Here is a 24,521-nt window from a genome sequence, read left to right on the forward strand (position 1 = left end):
AAGCTATCTTATTTCCATTATGTTTGTAAGCATAGTTTAATATTTTTCTATTAATGAAATGAAGTGTTTTTATGCTGCATCTCTGTGTTTATGAGTATATCTGTAAGTTGTTGCGCTCCTATTTAAGTTCGGATCAATATAGAAGTTTTCCAGTCCTCCAATGAAAAGCACTGATACCTTTGAAGTTAGCGAGCAAGAGAAGCCAAGAAAAGATGGAAGAAGTCGAGAAAATGAGCCTCTAGTGTAGTGAAGAAAGAAGAGACAAAATTGAGTGATAAAGGGTCTTTCTAAGTGTGAATTACAGTCACACATGTGAGAAAATGAAGGGTAATTTGCGGTCATTAAAATAGCCACATCACAATTACATATCTCTCTTGTTTGGGCTAGAAAATTAGGACTATAAGGCCTCCTACTCAAGCAAATAAGAGACACTTACAAGTGAAAGAGAAAGGAGTTAAAACATAAGAGAATCCTCCCACACTTGCGAGAAACTAGGGCTAAAATGTTGTCACATCAAGTCTACAACTACTGATTAAGAAGAAGCTCAACTGGAAAAGAGAAGGAAGGTGTCTTCATAGGTGAAGGATCTCACTAGTTATCAAATATTAGTATCTCTTCTAGAGCTCACATAAACAAGGTCTATCACTTGTTGTCGAAGGAAGGAGGAGGATGAAGTGTCAAGGAATGAAGTGCCAGAAGAAGAAGAACGAAGTGATGGAATACAAAGTGTAGGAAGGAGGAAGGATTTGGCTTGTGCTTGGAGGATATTATTGTCAGTGGTCTAGGGTTTGGCATTTATCAATAAGAAGCTTCAATAAGAGAAATTTATTAAAGGGTTTTCCTCTCTAAGAGAGAGAGGTTTTACCCTGGCAGAGAGTCAACATATTGTGTTCTTGTTCTTATGTTTTTGGTAGCAGTTTGATGAAGTAAACACACATTCATTAATAAGAAGAGAAGAATATTAATCTAACAAGATAAATTGGTAAAAGAGCTTCACAAATTGTTATCAAGCCTAGAAGAATCCTACTATATCTAATTTCCCTAGATTCTTCAACATGGTTTCAGAGCTTAGGTGACACATCAAGAAAAAGGAATCTCAAGAACACTGATCAGGAAAGGACTACAAGAAGACTATAAAGCAAAAGGAGAAGCCTTTTGTGTAAAGGAACCTATAAGAAGAGAAAATCAAGGAGGGACCTACATCAAGCCACACCAAATTGAAAAGGAAAAGCATTACAAGCCAAGTCATCAAGCAATCAATCAACTACATTTGAAGAAAGCAACTTGAAGAACATCAAGATCCAAGGAAGGCAAGCCATCAAGTCTTCAAGAATAAAGAAAGCCCACTACATCTCAAACTCTATCGAGTAAGAGTATGCCCCCTTCTAATTATACATCAATGTCTTTTTGCAAGGAAATAAATAAATTGGTTGGGACCACTAACTTCCTTGCATGGAAGAAGAGGACTGATCTATTTCTCAAGGAGAATGAACTTCTAGAACACATCAAAGGTAATATGACTATCCCTGCTAAGGAACAAACTCAAGCGTTAGCCAAGTACAATAAGGATGAGACAAGAACTCAAAGGTTTCTAATAGAATCTATCAAATACTCTCTCATTCCTTATGTCTCCAAACTTGAAAAATCAAAAGAAATCTAAGACAAGCTAATAGAGCTATTTCGGTAAGCACAATTGGAGAAGTGATATCTCTTCGAAATGATTTTTACAAGATGAAGATATCAAAGGAAGGAATAGCTCCATATTTCATGAAGATCTATGAGATGAGGGATGAGGGATGAACTTCAAGACCTGGGAGAAGTCATGTGTGACAGAGAAATGACAATTGTAGTACTCAATGCTCTACCTGAGGATTTGGGCAACTTCACATCAAGCATATATGCCAAGAAGGAAGCTATCCCACTAAGTGAATTATGGTCCCTATGTAAGATAGAGGAAGCTAGACTCAAAGCAAAAGAGGATGTAGGATCAAAGGAGCAATCATTTACAACCATGGCCAAGAAAATGGGAAAATTTGGAAAATTTGGCCCACGAAGAATAAACAATAGAGATATGTACAAAATCAGATGCTTTGGATGCCAAGAATATGGACACTACAAAGTAATTGTCCAAAACTTAAGAAGGAAAACAACAAAAAAATAAAAAGGGAAGAAGCTCACATGACTCAAGAGGTGAAAGAAGAAGACAATAAGTAAAAGAAGGAAGATCCTCTGGATCTCTACTATGATTAAGTCTACTTCTTTACTTAAATTCTTCTTTCAAAGTTTTGAGTAGTATAGAAGCATGTAGGAATAGAATAAAATGCATGGCTAGTAACATCTTCTAGAATGTAGAAGTATGATGTACATAGAGTTCAAAATACTCATGTAGAAGGAGCATTTAGAAATAGAACAAAATGCATGGTTAGAAATATCTTCTAGAATATATGAGAATAGTGTACATATAGCTCAAGTTATTCATCAAGAAGGAGCATACCTATTATAATACCTAATCCATGATAAAACAATAAGTGATCATGATTGTAAATCCTAGAAGGCCACCATCATCGAAAGAAATATACATTTGCAGGATGAGGATCTACAAGATCCTATGACAAGAATCTTCAAAAGAATGTTAATAAATAAGAGCAGATGTGACAACAAGAATTTCATTCATGGAATACAAGGAAGAATGATGTGCAGGGAAGAATGGATGAAGCAAAGAAGGGCTACATCAATCAAGAAGGACCATCAAATGAAGTCGAGATGATCAAAGAAGAATCAAGATGAGGAATGTATGCACTAAAAGGTAAATTCATGTCATTTTATACATTATTAAAGTCATGGGAATAGATCTAAGACATGATCAAGCACAAAAAGATCTCCTTCACCGAAGACATACTCAAGAGCATGTACAAGTCAACAAGAGAAGTGCTTACATAAGGAGCATAAGGTTTTTGACTACTCTATAAAGAAACTGAAGAAGAAAATACTCTCCTAAGGAGTACACGATTTCTAACTAAAAGACATGTGAAGAAGAAATGCTGACTAGTTCAAGTAAGAAGGAAAAGAAGGAAGTGAATCTCTCATGGGGAAGTATAAGGATGTTATCTAAAAAACTAAAGAAGAAGAAAATGAAGAAAGAGATCAAGCATGTGAAGAACACCATGGTCATAAGAAATCACTATCTGACAAGATCCATTAAAGACATGTCCCGAAAGAAACCATGAAAACTCTAACAAAGAAAGAAAAACATCAAAGGACCCTTGACACCTATGAAGGCCTTGGAGATAATAAGGTGTAGATAGCTGATTCAACTCCATGAAGATGTCATGATGAAGAGGCCATCTAGCAAAAGCACTATCTAATGTTGAAGCAAGTCAGGATGAAGTCATTAGTCTCGAAAACATTGTGCTCTGATCTTATGAGAGAAAGAGTTGTTAGTCAAGGCCTTGCTATGAAAAATGTTGGTTACTATGATGCTATAACAAATGCATTGCCAAAATGGTTTCTCTTATGTGAATTATTCAAGATGAAAAATAGCCAAACACCCTGTAATGATTTATGAATACCTCCCTAATTAAGAGGGAGTGTGGAAGAAAGTGTAACTAGGTTCAGTCTTCATAAATGTACTTTTGATATTTGTATTCATTCATTCAAGAAATATTATTTTTGTTATATTTATCAATGAGTTTCTTGCTCGTTGAAATAGGTCTAACACATGTTAAAGTGTTATAGGTGAGTCAAAGAGTCAAAATAAAATGTTGAAGACTTGAAGGGCATGTTACACCATGTATAAGAATCAAAGAATATCTCTCCAAGAAAAGTCAAAGTCCTCTCCATATAATGACATCATGAAAGAAGAAATTCTGATGCAAAAGAAGTGAGGTTAGCCCAATTTCCTCAAGTGGGCCTCAAGTCAGCCTAAAGGAGGGAAATTCCTCTGTATATAGAGGTTGTCCACTCCTCTAAAGACAATAACTCATACCTTTGAAATTAGCAAAAAGAGAAGTCGAGAAAAGGTGGAAGAATTCGAGAAGAGGAGCCTCTAGTGTAGCTAAGAAAGGAGAGACAAAACAAAGTTATAAAGGGTTGTTCTAAGTGTGAATTACAGTCACATGTGTGATAAAATGAAGGGTAATATGTGGTCATTACAACAACCACATCATAGTTACATATCTCTCTTGTTTGCGATAGAAACTTAGACCTACAATGCTTCCTACTCAAGCGAAGAAAAGAATCTCACAAGCAAAGGATAAAGGAGTCAAAACATAAGGGAAACATCCCACACATGCGAGAAACTAGGGCTGTAGTGCCATCACATCAAGTCTGCAACTATTCATCAAGAAGAAGCTCGATTCCTACAAGAGAAGGAAGGTGTCTTCATAGGTGAAGTATATCACTAAGTATCAAGGATAAGTATCTCTTCTAGATCTCACATAAATAAGTTTTATCACCAATTGTCGAAGGAAGAAAGAGGACGAAGTGCCAAGGAATGAAGTGCTGGAAAAGAAATGCAGGAAAGCGGAAGGATTTGACTTGTGCTTGGAGGATATTCTTGTCAAGGGTCTAGGTTTTTTCATTGATCAATAAGAAGATTCAATAAGAGAAATTTATGAAATTGTTTTCCTCTCTAAGAGAGAGAGGTTTTTCCCTTACAGAGAGCCAACATCTTGTGTTCTTGTTCTTATGTTTTTGGTAGCAGTTTGATGAAGTAAACACACATGCATTAGTAAGAAGAGAAGAATATTAAGCTAACAAGATAAATTGATAAAAGAGATTCACAAATTATTATCAAGTCTAGAAGAATCCTACTATATCTAATTTCCCTAGATTCTTCAACAAATAGGAGTAGAGGGAGTCACTATTGAGGAATTACTTGATCTAGTGAATTCCTCTTTGTCTTCATGTGGTATACATGTTTTCACATTGATTGTCTTCTCTAAACTTCCATTCCATTCTTCCTCTTCTATGAACTGCACATCTCTGTTGATTATGACCTTCTTGGTTGATGGATTCTAGAGCTTGTATTCCTTCGATTTATAACTATATCAAACAAATACGTATTTTCCCCCCTTGCTGTCTAACTTCTTCCTCAACTCATCCGGAACATGTGCATATGCCACACATCCAAAAACTCTCGTGTGAGTGACACCATGCTTTCTTCCACTCCATGCCTCTTTAGGAACTACAGTCCTGACACTTTTGGTTGGACACCTATTCATGATATATGCTGCACACGCGACAACTTCAACCCAATAATCATTTGGAAAATGTTTTTCCTTCAACATACTCCTTGCTATTTCCATAATGGTCCTATTCTTCCTTTCCGCGACACCATTTTGCTAAGGTGTATACCTTGTTGTAAATTTCTTGTGAATTCCATGCTCTCTGTAAAAATGAAGGAATTCATTTAAGATGTATTCTCCACATTTATCAGTCCTCAAAACTTTGATGTAGTGTCCACATTGCTTCTCAAAAAGAGATTTGTATTGGCGATAGTGTTCAAACACTTCACTTTTCTGTTTTAGAAAGTAGACTCATGTCTTCCTTGTGTAGTCATTTATGAAGGTTAAGAAATAGTAACTACTACCGATTGATGGTGTCTGCATTGGTCCACACAAATCTAAATGGAACATCTCCAAATGTGCCTTTGCCCTTATTGACTTTCTTGCTGGAAATGTCTCTCTATGTTGTTTGCCCAAGATGAATATTTCACATAGGTTTTCTGGTTTTTCTATGAGTGGAAATCCCTTCACCATGCATTTCCTATGCAACAAATTCAAACCTCCAAAGTTGAGATGAACAAATCTCAAATGCCATGACTAATTTTCATCTTTGACCTCTGCTTGAAACATTACTTGTGTGAGAGCTGCAACTTTTCTTTCATCCTCTTCTGAGTTCATTGATATTTATGCTTGTGCACCTTCTTCCTTCAAGTCCGATTTTATCTTTAGGGGAAACATACTATTGCTTCTCATCTGAAATTTTGCAATTAGCTACTTGCTTGGAGGCTTATCCAAATTTGTGCACTCATCAATTTTGAAAAAGACATTGTAGCTCATTTGCATGCACTATCCAATTCTTACGAGGTTGTGCTTCAAACCAGAGACAAAATAAACATTTGAAATATACTTCTTCTCCCCCTTCTTTGTTAGAATATTGACTCTACCTCTTCCCATGACAAAGATTTTTCTATTAGTCCCTAATGTCATTTCAGATTTCACACTTTAATCTAGATTGGAAAACATTTCTATGTTCCATGTCATGTGGTTGCTACAACCAAACTCTAGAAACAATACATCACTTTGTTTTTCTTGTGCTATGTTACAAACTAAAATCATGCCATCATGGTTATGATTTTCCTTGTGAAATTTACACTTGGTTTGTTACTTATGTCATAGTGCTTCTTTCTACATTCACTTGCATAATGACCATATTTCTTGCAGTAATGACATTGAACTTGAGATTTATCATACCTCTGACCTTGTGCTTGATTCTAGCTTGGGCCTTGACTTGAATTTTGATTTCTACCCCTTCCACTTGAGCTTGAAGGGTTGCCTCTTCCAGCTCTATGTGGGTTCTTCCTCTTCCTCTAGAATTTGATCTTCCTTTGTCTCTACCTTGACCAAAAGAGACTTGTGTCTTGAAGGCATGCTCCAATGAGGAGCTTGTTGCTCTATTCTGTTTATCTTCAAGAGAAACCAGTGATGCATGAAGCTCATCCACTGAAAACTGTGAGAGATACTTTGTCTCTTCTATGGCCACAATAATGGCATCAAATCTTGCTGGCAGGCTTCTTAAAACTTTCTCAACTATTCTCCTTTCCTCAAGTGTCTCACCATGAGACCTGATTTGAGTAACTAGTCCAATTACATGTATAAAAAATGAGTCTACATTTTTAGACTCTTTCATACAAATTGTCTCAAAGTCTCTCCTTAGCTTTTGTAGCTTTCATGTCTTCACTTTTGCCATGCCTTGGTAGGTTGTCTAAAGGGTGTCCCATGCTTGCTTGGACTTTGTTGTTGCTGCAATCCTTGGAAAAATACTTTCATGAACTGCTTGAAAGATGTAGAAGAGGGTTCTTTCATCCTCCTTCTTATTTCCACTCAACAAATCCCTTTCTGGCATTGTATGCTCTTGCATCTACTGGTTATTGAAAACCATTCTCCACTAAATCCCAAATGTCTTGAGAAGAAAATAGAGCTTTCATTGTTATAGTCCAGTAGTCATAATTTTTTCCATTAAACTGACGTATGTGAGGATTATTCAAGCTTGTGCTTGATGCTTCCATTTCTGAGTGTAATTTTTTTTTCAAAAATATGCCTTCAAAAAAATTCTTTTCACTTCTAGTATAAACACTTGTTTTTACACTAGCAAAGTTCATGTTTAAAATTTTACATGGGTAGAGGAGAGGAGTCTCCCACAACAAGCAACCAAATCACGACTAAACATGGGCTTAATTAACACATAAAAAACATACATATGGAGTTTAGGGCTCTTTCAGAAGTAAAATAAAAGTTTACTGTGATTTACATTTCACCAGGGGTTGCGGAGTAACACTCACTAAAACACAATAACTGTGGTTTTCACTCGCCCATCAAAATTTGCTCCACCATTTTCTCTCTTTTGCTCGAGTTACACCCTCTCAATTCTTCGACTATACAAAAAGACTTTTACATTCATATTTTTCAAAAACATAAATTTTTAACATATTAATGCATGAATGAACAAAACATTAAAACACAAGATAGACCATTTTTCATATCTATGTTCACATTCGTTCTTAAATGCTTGATGTGAATTGCGGAATAGTCAGATGTGTCGCCCAATGGGTAACTTGTACTCCTACGTAGAACTTCTGTCCTTCAGCCTGCAAACAAATCCACAGCGCACAAAAATCCATGTGTCTAACCCAGTGATTGAGATTAATTTTCCAACCTATTAAATTTTTTTATTTTTTATTGTCATTTCAGTTTGCCCTCTACACCTCGTCTTCGCTTAACATTACAAATTCTCACTGTCTTAGCTCAGCTTTACAAATTCTCAAAATTACACAAATATTTTGATAGCTATTTTGATTGCCATTTAATTTATACACTAGTCGTAGAGCTATTGCTTTACTTGACAAAAGAGCGTGACAGAGGAGAATTGCTGCATTGGATCCGTCAGACTTTCTCTATATTCAGAATTAATCTCTTACATAATTTTGGCAGATCTTAAAGGCGCTTCAAAACCCCACTAGATTTGCAGAGCTATCGGGTAAAAGGCATTTTCAGGCACGGTTATCTTGGAAGGTTGTCTACTAGAGGATGGCGCCTTGACAGCCTTTGTCTCCGGCCCAGTATTAGTATTAGGATTATTAGTAAACAAATTCATTTGTCTATTTTGGATATGAATTGAGACCTCTATTGGGCATAAAATGAAAAAGCCTATTCCACGATATATACCATATTCCGAAGGTTAGAAAAACCATAAAATTTTATTAAAGTTTTGTGATTGCAATATAAATGCAAAGTGGCGAAAACTAAAGTGACTCTTTTCATGTTTGAACACTAATTTGTGTGTGACAGATTCAAGATATACATCGAAGGGGAGGCTTGGTCAGTTAGTCTCAAGAACATTTTGGCATGTGATTCGCCAACTCTGTTGGTAACACCACAATACTATGAATTCTTTCTGAGAGGCCTCATTCCACAGCACCATTACTGGCCTATAAGAGCCGATAAAAAGTGTGACTCCATCCAGTTTGCTGTTAACTGGGGAAACAATCATCCTAACGAGGTAAGTTATATACTGAATCCCTGCTATTCAAACAAGGTAATGTCTACTTCAAAAAGCAAACCTAATTTTGGTTTTGTGCAGGCAAAGAACATTGGAAGGGCAGCCAGAGAATTTATTCTGAACGACTTAAACATGTCCAATGTATACAGCTACATGTTCCATGTTCTAAACGAGTATTCGAAGCTTTTGAAATACAAGCCATCTGTTCCGGAAAAGGCTGCGGAGTACTGTTCGGACACAATTGTTTGCTTTGCCAAGAATGAAGCGGAGAAAGAGAACATGAGGGATTCAATGATCGCTTCTCCTAGTTCTTTCCCGCCATGCAAACTGGGAGACGAAGAGCAAGATGAGAGAGATATTAAAGAATTCCTGAAAAGGAAAGCCAAGGCCATGAATGATGTTAAGAAGTTGGAAGACAAATGGGCGAGAAGCCTCCGACCCTAGTAAGCTTCCGTGTTTATTCTGTAATAACACCTTCCGCTAGAAATAGACTTCTATCAGCATTACTGATAGAGTTCTAAGCGGCATTGGGTACAATCTCTAACAAATTTGTATATTAAATTAAAATAAAAAAAATAGTGGTCAATGAAAAGGTAATTCATTAGTTTACATGCAATAAATAAATTAGAGGTAGTAGGTCAATCCTCCTTTTTTTCTATGTAAAGACATAGGTCAAGGCCCAAGATTTAATGTAAAGATATACGTTAAGGCCCCAAACTTAGTGTAAAGATACAATTTAAGGCTTAAGGCTTAAGATGTGATGGCATTTCACAGGTGTGAAACTCTTCATTTTTATGGACCACCCATGAATAATTGCAAGAGACATGTACTTTTTTGAATTACAATAATGAGATAATTTTATTAGTGAATAGTAACCTCCCATTATTAATTTGACAACTAAATTATGATATGTTTTCTTATTATTTTAAGGAAGAAAATTAAACTAAAATTAAAAGAAACAAAAATACCTCAATTAAATATAACCCAAAATACTTATTAAAAGTAAAGAATAAATTTTTAGTAATTAAAAATGTGTGTTGATTTTCGCATCTTACTAACACATATTTTATGTCCTAAGTACTAATTAATCCCTTGTGGTTAAGAGTGAGGTGTTAGAAGTTTAAATAATTAAATAGAAACACATATTTTATGTCATAAGTACTAATAAATCCCTTGTGGTTAAGAGGAGTTGTTAAAAGTTTAGATAATTGAGCCACATTTATTACAATAAAGTTAAAAGATACACCTTTTTAACTCACTTTATACTTCTTTAATACAATATTTATATAAATAACAAACCAGTCCCCTTTGACATAAGAGGTACCACAATTTTAATGTAATATTTATTTAATGAAGAAACCAATCTCCTTCAATATGAGCAATTAACACAACATAAAAGAACTCACAACATGTAAAGGAACACAAGAAACTATGGACGTGTGATGGTTAGGATTGTATAATTCTTTATAAATTTATTATTGCAAATTCAAACACTTTTATAAAATGTGTGTTTTTATTAAAAAAATTATAACGTATAGGGGGCTATTTAAATTTAATGTTTTAAATAAAATATAATAAAATCTTGAGTAAAGATGCACATGGAAGCTTCTATGATAATATATACAATTATGTACAATATAAGTAATATATAATAAAATATAATGGTTCATCGAGGCATGTCATGTTATTTTTCTTGTTCAGAGAAAATTGTTTCTATTGTTTTATGTAATGGGGGATATTGTTTAATTGTTCACTCAAAAATCTATTTAACTTTGGTTTACAATGAACTTTTATGAACAATTTTATAGTTAATGGTGGGATTATTCTTATTATTCATGTGCATAATTCGAGTACACTATATTCATCTAAAAGAGGTTAAAATTTAGGATATTGTCTATAAAACGAAAAACAACAATTTCATTAACCTCCTACAAATGAGCCTCAATTAAATGATATTCAAATAAAATATGATCCTATATTTTGAATTCTCGTTTTCCAAAAAAAAACACTTTTCTTAAAAACTTAAAAAATAATAATGTTTAATAATAACATTCCTAGTAACCTATTAATATAAACAAATACATAAAATTTTCATCTTAAAATTTAAATATACTATAGACTAACATTAAAATTTGGGTATTGAAATGACCCAATTGCTCTCTCTAATTTTGTAAATATAATGTGATTAGAATCCTTTACATACAAAATAACATTAAAAACCAACTATTGAAGTAACCCTTTTGACTATCTCAACATTTAAATTATATATAATGTGATTAGAATCCTTTACATTCACAATAACATTGAAAACCACTATTATTGAAAATCAACTATTAAAGTAACCTTTTGACTATTCCAACTTTTATTTTATATATAATATGATTAGAATTCTTTACCTCCTCAATAACATTAAAAAACACTATTTAAATGACCCTTTGACTATCGCAACTTTTATATAAAAGATGATTTAGAGTTTCCTTTGCTTTAGGTGTGACATAATGCAAAATTAAATATTTTTTTGACATCCACTCACTAATTGGGTGGTATCGCGGTAGAACAACTCAAAAATTGGCCATTGCATTCATTGTGGTGTTCAAACCATCTCATTTGTAGTTGAAGTATGCTGCCCTCTTTCCTACGGATCGATGAGTCCACTTGACTAGTTTGTCCTTGCATGTGCAACTAATGATGTTGTGAGCGAAAGGATTCCTCGGTGAAACGATCCAACAAAAATGGAAGAAAGGATCGAATATAAAATGTGAGGCAAATCAATTACTGTTGTCTTTGCTGATTGTAGCCTTGCCCATCTTCCTTCTCAAGCGATGGGTATGATTAACTTCAACCTAAGATTTTTCACTTTATTAGAAGATTTTTCTATATGAAAATTGAAATTTCATCTAATAATCTGATAATCTATGGGAAGAACGAGCGATGGTAGACACCAATATGTTCCGACCACTTTCGAATCAAAATGAGACAATGAATGTCCCCATCTGGCAGAGAATAGCAAAGACCCATGGATTGCTGAAGTGTTCGCCCAACGACATGTGTTCGTCACCGTGGCTTCAAGTTCTGAGGAACCCAATTTATGTCCATGAGGCCACCTTGTGCCCCTTTTATTTCAAGTGGATATGCTGAGACATGAAGCCATGGGCGAAGAAGGCTAGAATTACGTTGGACATGGTGGAAGAGGCAAAGAAACAGGCCTTTCTCAGGCTGGAAATTGTTAAAGGCAGGATGTATGTGGAATCATATCGAAAGTCTTATCAGACCAGAGATCTATTTACAATATGGGGAATTGCACGGTTGTTGAAATTCTATCCCCAAATGGTGTCCTACTTTTACTTGATGTTCAATTGTGAAGACAGACCCACTTTCCTACGAGACGATTATAGAAATTCAGCCAAGCCTCTTCCACCACTGTTTCATTATTGTGGGACCGAAGATTCTTCTGATATTGCGTTTCCAAATGGTCATATTAGGGATTGTAAGTTTGAATACCTAGTTGAGTTTTAGGACAGTCCTAATGGGTATTTGGAAAAAAGGTTTGGAAAAAGTCATTTTATTTATTAGTTAGATGATGCATAATTGTTTATATTCTACATCATATATTAATAATTATCCAATTTAAGGTCACTATCACGCTAGACACCAAATTGGTGTATGAGTGTAACATACCCTTAAGTTTTTTTTAATTATGTTATTACCATAGTAATCGTCCTTATGCCATACCTTTACCTTTAAGAAATTGCTTACACTTGTGATCTCAATTAATCATTTAAGTTTTCTCTTTTGTAAGGTTTATAGAACCTCCTTTTCTGATATATTCATCTCTTTTTGTCACATACCCCCTGGGCCTAATTTGACAATTACCTACTAGGATCTCATTCCTTAACTTTACTTCGATTAAAGTTAGATTCAATAGTCATCACAAGTATAATTATTCCATCACTACATGAACAAATATTTTATTCATGCATCTATACTCATATTCTTCAAAATTCAACAACATCAAAGTAATGAACCATACCCCCTAGGCACAATACTACAGGCAACTTTTGTGCTTTACTGGATCCATGATGTAGGCTTTTACATTCAATTACAAGACTTACGTTTCAAATCAACTCTTCAGCATAAATTACAACTTGGAGAAAATAATCGATCATGGTATGCAACCAATAAAATTCTTGTTGGTTTTCAAGCCTCTGTGGAAGTTTTTTGTAGTTTCATGTTCCGGATTATCCACAGTTTCTAGTTCAGTCTGTCGACGTTTCAAACCCCAACGGGGGTCCATCATCAAGACAATTCAGAAAGATAGAAATGAAATGAATGAAAGATCACTCAAATTCTTTGATGACTCAACACAAAAATTAATGGAATGTTATGATGAATTTACTGTAGTGAGCATGGCCATGAATCATGATCATAGTCCTACTCGCATATTCAAAGTATTACTGACATATATTTTATGCAACATGAATAAGTGGTTAAACGGGCCTCAGTGGATGCAACTCCCATGATTCCTATTGCATAACATGGATAACTTGAACCATAGGTTATACCATTTCAAGCCTTAAAACATAATTATTGCACATACATCGTTGTCTCATGCATAAATATTCACCACCTTAAAATCAAACATATCCTATAATTTTAGAGAGGTACTAAATTTAATTGTGATCCAATTTAGATTCAATAGTTATCTCATGCATCTGTATATAATTATCTCATATATAAAGTTAGCATAGGCAAATTTTCTCAGGCATAGTGGTCACATGCAGACTCTACCATTTGTAACGTGTGTCATATAACTCCTTGACCCTAGTATTAATAACTACCTGCTATACTCCCATGACTAAGTCTACACTTGGATGCAATAGGCGTCACATGCATAAGAATTCAATCATTCTCATAAATCAAGATAACACATAAAACTGTACACCTGTGTTGAGAAATTCAACACCATAAAAGGTAAGGAGTAAACATAGAGTACATCCCATGTAAGTGGTTCAGACAAGAGCAATTGGAAAGAAGGTGACTTGGAGAATCGAGCACCACCAAACAACCTAGAATTGCCTTCTACCAATTTACCCTCAAGCCGAGAGTTCTTGCGATGGATCCACTGCTCCTATTGATCTCTTCAATGGGTATCTAACACCCTCTTTCATGAAATCAGTTCCATTAGTGGCCTCTCACTTTTATGGATCCTTTTTATCCATTTGCCTAGGTTTTTCCCAGAAAAGCTAGCCTTTATCGCCTGTGAGACTTTTCCTCATAAATGATTTCCTTTCTCTTCTGCAAGGCTTTTATGTTTTTCTTAACATAGCATATTTCTTTAGCTAAGTAGCTTAATGGATATTTATCTCCAACCCATTAATCTTATCTAGAATTGGATCTAGAAGTCTTGCCATGAAAGAATTATCCCTTCCCATTCACCAATGGGATTTGGAAAGAATCTCATCTCTTGGTGTCTCTCTTTTCTAAGTGATTAAATTATTTTATTTATTTCATAATAAAGTATTTACTTTTCTTGTTACAAATCAGACCTAGTTTTTCTTAGCTTAGGTTGGCAAGGTTTTACATAAAATGGAGGGGTGTTACATATTCCCCCCCTTAAATTTACGCCATCATTAGTGTATTACTACATCTTACAATATTATTTCCTCATTCATAGGTAGTTGTCTCCAAATTTACAGGCTCCCATGGCCTTGCCATTTGATGTAGATCTTCCGATATATATTTGTTACAAAGGAGCACATCTCCTTCCATCGCTACCTATAACATTTGTTTCAATCAATTTTGTGAAAGATTTTAGATGCAGAAACTCAACTTTGTTTACCACAGTTAATACCATAACTTGATATACAATACTACTCTTTGAGTAACTACGGGTTATGTTGCCCATTATTTAAATATGATTCCTCATGTTCCTTGTATTTTAAGAAATGCATGTTCTTCCCCTGCATTCTTCCAAAGCCTTTGTGTTCTTGCCAAACACTTTCTTCCTACAAATTCCCTACATTAGTCACAACAAGTCAACTAGCACATTTGACTAATCACATGTATAAAATATCATATCAGGTTAGCTCAACATAACAATCAAAATCATACCCCATATGTAACCATATGTCATATGTATACTAAGGCTGAAGCAAAACATAGCTACTTATCCGATATTTGAAGTCTAATAACAACTTTAACTTTCTCTTTAACCAAGAAACTGATCGTTTGCTACTTAAAAGTACTCCACACTTAACTAATCATGTCATATGACTCACTGTTCCTTTTTTTACATTTCTTCCAACATCTTGTTGGCCATGAATAATTCAGTGTAGGTCTAAACCCATTGAATAAATAGTATGAAAATATGTACATTTCCCAGACATGAATTATAAATGAAAGTTACAATGTTTTCAATTCCACCCGTTCCAAGTTTTTAGGCACTATGTGTACCAGGGTGTGATCCTAGGGTATTTACATGTTAACACCTCATTTAACATCCCATGAACACAAAGAGAATATAACTCATTTATCAATTATCAAATTTATTAACATGAATTCCTACGTCGTTTATGCAATACTTGTTATGTTGTCCTATTCAGAACCAGACAACACTATTAATGCAATCAAACAGGTAGACTTCTTCAAGATTTTTGGATAGGAAATAGTGTTACAATATGCATTTCATATTATATGGTTGTCCATTTACTAGATACCCAATATATTTGGTGCACAACAATCCTGATTACCAGTGCCACTTTTGCCATCATCTTCTTAATTTAGCAACAAGTTGTTGCATGATTTGTTATCCTCTTTCTTCCTCATTTAGAACATTTTATATGTTTGATTTCACTTGATGCATTCATTTACTACGAACGCAAAATCCCTTGATTATCATAAGTTGTATTAATGCGAAAACTTTTTGGTTTACCAAAGATTGGTTTATTAATTCGGACTAGTTGTGTTACGAATCTATTGTACAATTCCTATTAGCCATTAGGCTACTCAGAATTGCTCTAATGCATCAAGAACCACCATATATAACCTACAAGTATACTTTATTTATATAAAGTAGGAACACACTGATCATTTTTACCTTATCACTTTGTAAGATCTTCAATCATTCTACTGGAAGCATCTTTTTGAAAGGTTCTTATTTGTGACATATTAACAGAACCCCATCTATATCTGGATGGATATGTACATTAAGGTTGTAGAATTGGGGTTGCACACTTTAAGTTGAATTTTTTTACATATTAGAATTTGAGTGAGCCCATGCTCTTAATCTTAATACTGTCTTTCTACTATTAGCCAAGAAGCACCAGGAGTTGCTTTTACACTCCCATTATGTATTTACACTAGAGGTACTTTTGGTGTTAGTCCCATTGACTTTCTTATGAAGGTCATACAATTATTAATGTATGATGTCTTCCTGCATACAGTAAGTTGTATTGCATGTGTGCCTACTCTTCAAACTTTGACCCTAGCTTAGTCTAGATTTGAACATAAAATTTGCGCTTCTTATTAGTTACAATTATTTAGGTATAGTTTTACTCAAGAACCTGTAGGTCCAAACTAGGCATATGTTACTGAATATAATAACCTGGTAAGGTTAAGTTCCCTTCAATAGAATTTTCCCCAATGACAAAATTACATTCCAAAATGGATTGCATCATTACATATAGATGCACTAATCAAAATATTAAATTGAAAGACAATTTGTACAAATACATAGTCTTATACAACGACCTGTCCTTCATGAGCTTAACAATTTTTCATGGGAACCTTTACAAAACGATATCCTTATTTAAAACCTTAGAATTTATTCTAGGATGGAACCCACTTAATTTAACTATCAACTTATGTTAATGTTGATAGTATGTCACAGACCTCTTACTTGATGATTTATATAATTTTTATTTATATACTCTTATTTTTTTTATTTTTCCTCATGTTGTCCATGATCTATGGAAAGAAATCACTTGACATTTTATCTCATAAATGTTCAATATCTCTATACGCATAAATTTATTCCATTAAGTTATTTCCTTGTCTGGACTATCTTTACCGACATTAATTTACATTTTATTAAGCTATGTCCTTGCATAGAAATCATACAACTCATAATATATTCATTATTCCTCCTACAGCTGGTTATATGCTTTACTCCTCTTATGTGGAGACATTTAGTATTTGAATCTTCTCATTCCTCAATGATATATATATTCTTCTTACAGACGCATTACATGTTATGAAAATTTAATATCTCATTAATACGATGGTTATAACATCCCACTTCCGATGCAATAACCATACTTTATAATTATTACCAAATTGTTTATTTCTCTTGCTCTACTATCCATATTTATAACTATGCAAATATCAATTTTAAATCCTGGTATAAAGCCTTTGTGCACACATAATAGCATTCAACAATAGCTTAAGTTTTGAAAACGTTCACACATATAATAAGTGGAATTTTAAATCTTCACATCATTCGAAAGTAAGCACAATAAAAAGTAACCAATTGAGGTTTGACATTTTCTATTTATTAAAATTAATCAACATGTTAATTTGTGGTTATATTTTTGTATTACTCTTTACTCCACCACAATTCATCGAGAGTACATGATATGCTTAACAAGTTGAAGGTTGGTTGAACCTTCAAACAAAGTCAATTCAATTTGCAATTGGAATACACTTGCAGGACAATAGTATTTTGAGTCTTGATGGTTAAGAATAGCCTCATTATGTAAGAAACATTTCTTTGGCTGTCTAATGAATCCATATGTAATATATCAAGCTTGTTCAAACGAATTCTATTTGATATGATCATCACCTGCCATAGCTGAAGACCTTTGGTTTTGTCAATTTCATAGAAGTGGAACTTTTATCTAGCATCAATTATAACACCTACCACCATATTATCAATCCCAAATTTATTTTGTCCAATTTACGTGAGACGTGTGCACAATGAAAATTTGGGTTCACTTTAAAATCACATTTCTTGCCAACCAACTAACATATGGCTTAATAGCTAATGTATGTGGTCAACAACAAAGGGTGCAAGGAGGAATAACCACATTGAGTACATGGTAATTGAATCGACACCATAACGTAGCCATGGGAATCAAATCCTTGGCCTGCTACTAGTGAAGCATAATCTAAATGAGGATAACAAGGAACATGAACAATCTGCAACACGCTGAAAATACTTGTCTGCCACAGGCATTAAAGAATGACTCTTCTTCAATTAAATAGAGGTATATGCCCCTCCTGCACCTAATCTATGATACCAATACATATGGAACTGATCATTATTTTTCTGCTAAATTCTAACAATCCAAAAAGCTATTTGAAAACACACTGGGATTTTGTTGGTCTGATTTAGGGAAACATATATAATAGGTAAAAATTTCCATTGAAGCTTTCCTGGTTTGCCACAAAATCTTTCCGGGATTCCATGAGTGCATAGAATTAACTGCAACATTTAGCTAAGGACGTGAAACTTTTACTAAAACCCTAAACCAAAATAGTTATGGCATATTTCTGCCGAATTCTACAAATTATTATCTAAACCCGAGACCTAGAAACAAACTCACGATATCGCTTCTAAAACACGTGCCCTAAATTTCTAATGGCCACTCTTCGTAACAAGTTATTCCATGTCAAACTTTAGTTATTTTATTCCACGCTCCTGCTATTGAATTCCTTGAGATGTTTTATAGAGACTCTATTTTAGTAGTTTCAGTTGCACATCGTCAAAGATAGAAATCTTCCAAGGGAAAATAAAAGTGATTTAAATAAAAGAGAAAAGACGAGAGACGAAAATAAGCTTAAGTGATTGGAACACCTAATCTCTGACAGTACTCGGGTGATTTCTAATAATGAAGATCCTCACAAAATTATTTCAAGGCTTGAGCAGATTAGCATCTTCAATGGCCAATTTTTCCCAAATATGCATCTGCGTCAGCAGGTTCCAAATTCCGAAGGTGTAATCTGGGTGCATATGAGGATCTATTGGATAAAGGTTTTGGGATTTTGACTAAACCCTCGACGCTTCTTCTTCTTCACCTTGCATTTCACAGGGTGGCCCAGGTCAACCCTCTATGAGTGTAGATATCGATACTTCTTTTTAAATTAAAAAAAGGAGCGAGAAGTACTTTCCCGCTGAGGGGAATAAAGATAGGCTTTATTCTGGTAACTCTGCCAAGAGAGAAACCTTTGAAACACTCAAGCAGTCACCAAGTACATTATCAAATTAAGAAAATCTAGATAAACCTTATCTAAGAAGGACATGGTTATGGGATGATAATAAGGATAACCTTATCCATGGTAGAATTTTAAGGCGTAACAATCCATATGATCATTATCCACATAGGTTGTCATTACATATCAGAAAGGAAACCTCAGTCGATCATTATCCACATAGGTCGTCATTACATATCAGAAAGGAAACCTCAGCCGCCACTCAAATTAGTAGGGTGCACCTTGTATTCTAGCACTTACTACCACAACGTAACGTGCCTTAAAGCCCAAAAGCGTGGTATTCTGGAAAAGTTACAGCGTTAAAGCACCGCTCGTATTTAATTCTCTTGATCCAAGGAATCAAATTAATGCATTCAACTAGGATTCTTTTCTTACGTAAAAAAGAACTTTTGAATTCTATATCTATAAAAAGATACGGAAAGCTTCCCTCATATAATTTTTTTGGATTAGTACAATCATGACAACACCTTATAACTATAATAGCTCCTCTAATCACCTCACTGACCATCGACTAATCAATCAAAAAATAGTAATCAAAGTCTATTAATATAATAAATGGATTCCTTATGGAAAGTGGGTGTGTAATGCAATTCACGGGGCATTACAAACTAGTTGACGTGTGATGCATAACATTATTCTTATTGTATAAAACATTACGCACATCACATGTATGCTTAGACAAATTGTTTCATGTGTGGCACATTTCTTCAAAACTTGTGCCTACGCTGGTGTCAAGTATGGTTGGGAATACATTGTCAGAGACGATGACCAACGTTACTTTTTATTTTGGAGTAGAAAAAATAACAGGTTTTTTCTTTTTTTCAAACCTGTGTCAATAGTATATTTTTTTGGTCTTTTAATGCCTTTTTATGATCACAACGTATCATAGTATTACCCCCGAGCATGATCTCCTATGCGAACATTCATGCAGGGACTAATAACAACTTCGTTTTCCACCACATAGACTTATAGACCTTGTACTATGATTAACAATAGAGGATAGCGCTTTTCTCCTTCCCTCCATGGACATCATAATTTTCACTGTTTAAATCAACATTAGAAAATAATACTTATTAAATTTTGATTTGGTTATTAGGACTTTCTTTTTAATTGTAATTTGTAAAACTTAAATTTACACATTCATAATCCATTTAACTTTTTTTTTTAAATAATTACCAATCTTAACAATAAGGGAGTTTCCTAAAGAGGCTAATCCCATGCCTTCCACCCGAGATTCTATATGAGTTGAAGCTCAACTACCTCCATATAGGAGTTTACACCTCAGAGCCATAAATCATTGTATTTGACATGGATGGAAAAGCACTTGGAATTTTTCTATTGGAAATTATTGACTAACGACCATTTTGAACACTTGATGAAGGCACTTTTGATTGCGTATTGTTGCAGAAAAATGCTAGGTCGAATATGTAGGAGACAATCACATCATCCATAAGAATATTTGTTACAACATGAAATATTGCAACCTTAGTCACGATATATAGTTGTCATAGATACATCGAACTACTTTTCAAAATCCATAACTTTTACAACCCTAGTTCAAAGTTACCTTCAATTTCAAAATAAAACCTCCTCCAATAGTTCATTTTTAGATTTAGCTTCAAAGCTTATGAATTCTAATGCCTCAAGGCACTACTCTAGAACTCATTATAGAAGAACCTAACAACTCATTTATATCATATAGAGGTGGATTGGCCCATAGCCCGAAATGTTTGAACTTAGAGCTCTGATACCATTTGTCACATACCTCCTTGGCCTAATTTGACAATTACCTACTAGGCTCCCATTCCTTAACTTTACTTTGATCAAATTTAGATTCAATATTTGTCACAAGTATAATTATTCCATCATTCCATGAACAAATATTATTCATGCAACTATACTCCTATTCTTCAAAATTTGACAACATCAAAGTAATGAACCATACCACCCAAGCACAATATTACAAAATCCTCTTATGCTTTACTGGATCCATGATGTGGGCTTTGAAATTCAATTAGAAGAATTAAATTTCAAATCAAAACTTAAGCATAAATTACAACTTGGAGAAAAGAATCAATCATGGCATGCAACCAATAAGGTTCTTTTATGACTCAACACAAACATTAATGGAAAGTTATCATGAATTTATTGTAGTCCTACTGGCATGGTCAAAGTATTATTGACATATATTTTATGCAATATGAATAAATGGTTAAACGAGCCTTAGTGGATGCAACTCCCATGATGCCTAATGCATAACATGGATAACCTGAACCATAGGTTATACCATTTCAAGCCTTAAAACACTATTATTGCGCATACATCGTTTTCTCATGCATAAATATTCACCACCTTAAAATCAGAGATATCCTATAAGTTTAGACAGGTACTAAATTTAATTGTGATTCAATGTAGATTCAATAGTTATCCCATACATCTGTATATAATTATTTCATAGATAAAGTCAGTATAGGTAATTCTCTTTAGGCATAGTGGTCACATCTAGATTCTACCATTTGTAACATGTGTTGTATAACTCTTTGAGCCAAGTATTAATAACTACCTGCTATGCTCCCATCACTAAATCTACACATGGATGCAATAGGGGTCACATGCATAAGAATTCAATCATCCTCATAAATCAAGATAAAAATACAACTATACACCTATGCTGAGAAATTAAAAAAAAAAAAATCTAAGGAGTAAACATACAATACATCCCATGTAAGTGGTTCATACAAGGGCAATTAGAAACAAGGTCACTTGGAGAATCGAGCACTGCCACCCAACCTAGAAATATCTTTTACCAGTTCACCCCTGAGCCGAGAGTTCTTGCCATGGATCCACTACCCCTATTGATCTCTTCAATGGGTATTTAATACCCTCTTTCATGATATGGTTTCCGTTAGCGGCATCCTGCTTTTATGGATATTTTTTATCCATTTGCCTAGGCTTTTCTTGGAAAATCCTACCTTTACCTCCCGCGAGGATTTTCCTCATAAAAGCTTGCCTTTCTCTCCCACAAGGCTTTTATGTTTTTCTTAACTTAGAATCTTTTTTTAGCTAGGTATCTTAATGGATATATATCTCCAATCCATTAAGCTTATTTTCTTGTTACACATCAGGCCTAACTTTTCTTAACTTAGGTTAGCAAGGTTTTACATATAATGGAGGGGTGTTACACTTGTAAAATGTCTAGTTCACATTTATTTTAGGCGTAGGGTCTATGACTATAGTCCCACTTATAATAATTATTAATAACACTAAATCTTGTACAAAGGTTCTGAATAATCTTGAATCCCTTATGTATAGAGCTATCAGGGTTCCTATAGACTAATGTGATTCTCAATCAAGGGTTCCACAAGTGGATCTAGAATCAATGGCTCATAAAAGATGCAATAGTTAGAGGAATTACCGTCCTCCCCATCGATGCTACTCTAGAACTAGTGTGTGTTTTCCAATATGGAGGTTTAGCTCTGCAATTCGAGTTAGGATCTTGGTACTGAAGGGACTTCCCCACTCTGGAGATAACCATGGAGGTTGTAATTTCACCAAAATACTCTGCTGTAAGTTTCCCTATTCTTAGATATTGTTCAACCCTCCAAATTTTCCTTTCACACTTATTGATGGGTGTTAATGTATTTACAAGTAGGTTGTAGGTATTTTCATTGCTCAGACTTATTAGATATTTTCATTTGAGATTCTTCTAATTTTCTTGCTAAAACCCCAGGTGATTTCCTTCCACTCGGGACAAACATTTCTATGTTTTCTTTTGTTAAAGTCTGTGGTCGGGTTGAGGGTGCTCGCTCCTTGTCCATGCTGGAGATGTTGATGCAATCTCCACACAGGTAACCCTGCAACCTTACTCAGGTTTGACAATATATTTGTTTTTCTCATTTCCTATATATTTTTTGGAAATACTTCTAAGCAGAAGGTTGTGCAGGTGTGCAACCTCGTTAAGACAACAATGGGATCCTTACAGGTGATTTGAATGTCATTGTTGTCTTTTTTTTTTTTTTTTTAAATTAGAACCTTACTTGGGCAACAAATCTAAATATTCTCTTTTGATTCCGCAAACATATTTGGAGGGAAAATTGGAGTTTATTTTCTTCCTCGCACCACGAGTGAGTTTCTACTCAACTTACGGTTCAACTCTAAGATTTTCAGGTGTAATAATCTTTCCTTGATTGGAGTTTCTCTTATTGGAAACTCCCAACATCCAACTAGCTTGAGCTTATCTTTATCACTATCGTTGGCTACATTTACCCATTTTTTGCATGGAAAATTACATTTCGAGGAACTTGGAACTCCACATATCCTCTTTTGTAGTAGAAGATAAAATAAAATTGTTAACCCACAACCACATTTTGATTGAATGTATTGAATGAAATTCTATTTCTATTTCTTTACAATGTTCATCCTTTAATAACAATGGCATTATGGTCTGGAGGTCTTATACATGTTTCTTGTGTCCTACTGATATCTGAAATAATGCAGCATTATATTTTAAAGTTAACATTAGTCAGATTCCTCTGTTCTTGCTCATTGTGCTAATATATGTTATGCCATAAACATCCGGTTTATTTACTTTCTCTACTGCTCATGTTAACACCAGATGTTTTGTATTCCACACGTATTTACTATTGATTCTTATAAATGTTATGTAAAGTAGTGGGATTGTTTCAATGGGTTGCTAATTATCTAGCTTGACCCTAGGAACTAACCCCACCCCTTAACAAGTTCAAATTGATAACTTCTGTAATAATTTATAGTGAGATATTTTAGATTTCAATATATATATGTTGATTAGAAATTTAATAGGTTCATGCCACTTTATCTATATTTTTGGAAACAAGGACCACTCCCTCTTATTTATTTGACATAATACTTGCTGAACTTATTTCTATTATCGTTTAGAGTTTTTAGGCAGATAAATTCCTCTTGTTGACAAGAGAAATCTCCCTAGATCCTAAAACGAAACTAGAAACTAACAGACAATCAAGCTATTTCCTTCCCTGAATCTATATTTCCTTGAATCATAAACTAAGAAGGTGAGTGTCATGCGGAAAGAGTCAATTTTGCGGACAAAACCGACCTCCCTAGAAAACAAGGCTTTTCTAGTGACAAACAAAACAATCAAGCACTATCTTTCCATAAATATGCATTTAAAATAAAAGCAACCAGGTGTTTAAGGCTTACCTTTAGTCCAACGCTTGTTTGTAGCAGCGAAGCCTCTTCGATCTAGATGAGCTCCTTCTCCTTGAAACCTGCATTCACTAACAAGCAAAAGATTACATAGCACCTGAATAACTCATATAACAAAACATATTCATCATAAAGACCAAGGAGTTTATGAAACAAATTATATATAACAACTTGTTGAGAAAAATAAACTTAATTGTATTAATTGGAAACAAAAGAAACCATTACAACCAGTGCCTTGGTGTTGTGCAGGTCCCTCCCAGGGTCCA

General features: G+C 34.3%; 1 protein-coding gene across 1 annotated transcript in view; it reads left to right on the forward strand.

The window, feature by feature from the left end:
* Positions 1 to 9,414, forward strand: part of LOC149196773 (uncharacterized) — a 33,577-nt gene extending 24,163 nt beyond the window's left edge. The window contains exons 5-6 of the mRNA XM_089403787.1: positions 8,571 to 8,781; positions 8,863 to 9,414. Of these exons, the coding sequence (XP_089259913.1) occupies positions 8,571 to 8,781; positions 8,863 to 9,225 (574 nt within the window). The 3' untranslated portion in view covers positions 9,226 to 9,414. The remainder of the gene's footprint in view (positions 1 to 8,570; positions 8,782 to 8,862) is intronic.
* The last annotated feature ends 15,107 nt before the right edge of the window (positions 9,415 to 24,521 follow it).

The sequence above is a fragment of the Pinus tabuliformis genome, chromosome 2_2 (genome assembly GCF_031772625.1).
Source record: "Pinus tabuliformis cultivar Carrire ecotype Pingquan chromosome 2_2, CPIR1, whole genome shotgun sequence".
Classification (NCBI taxonomy): Eukaryota; Viridiplantae; Streptophyta; class Pinopsida; order Pinales; family Pinaceae; genus Pinus; species Pinus tabuliformis.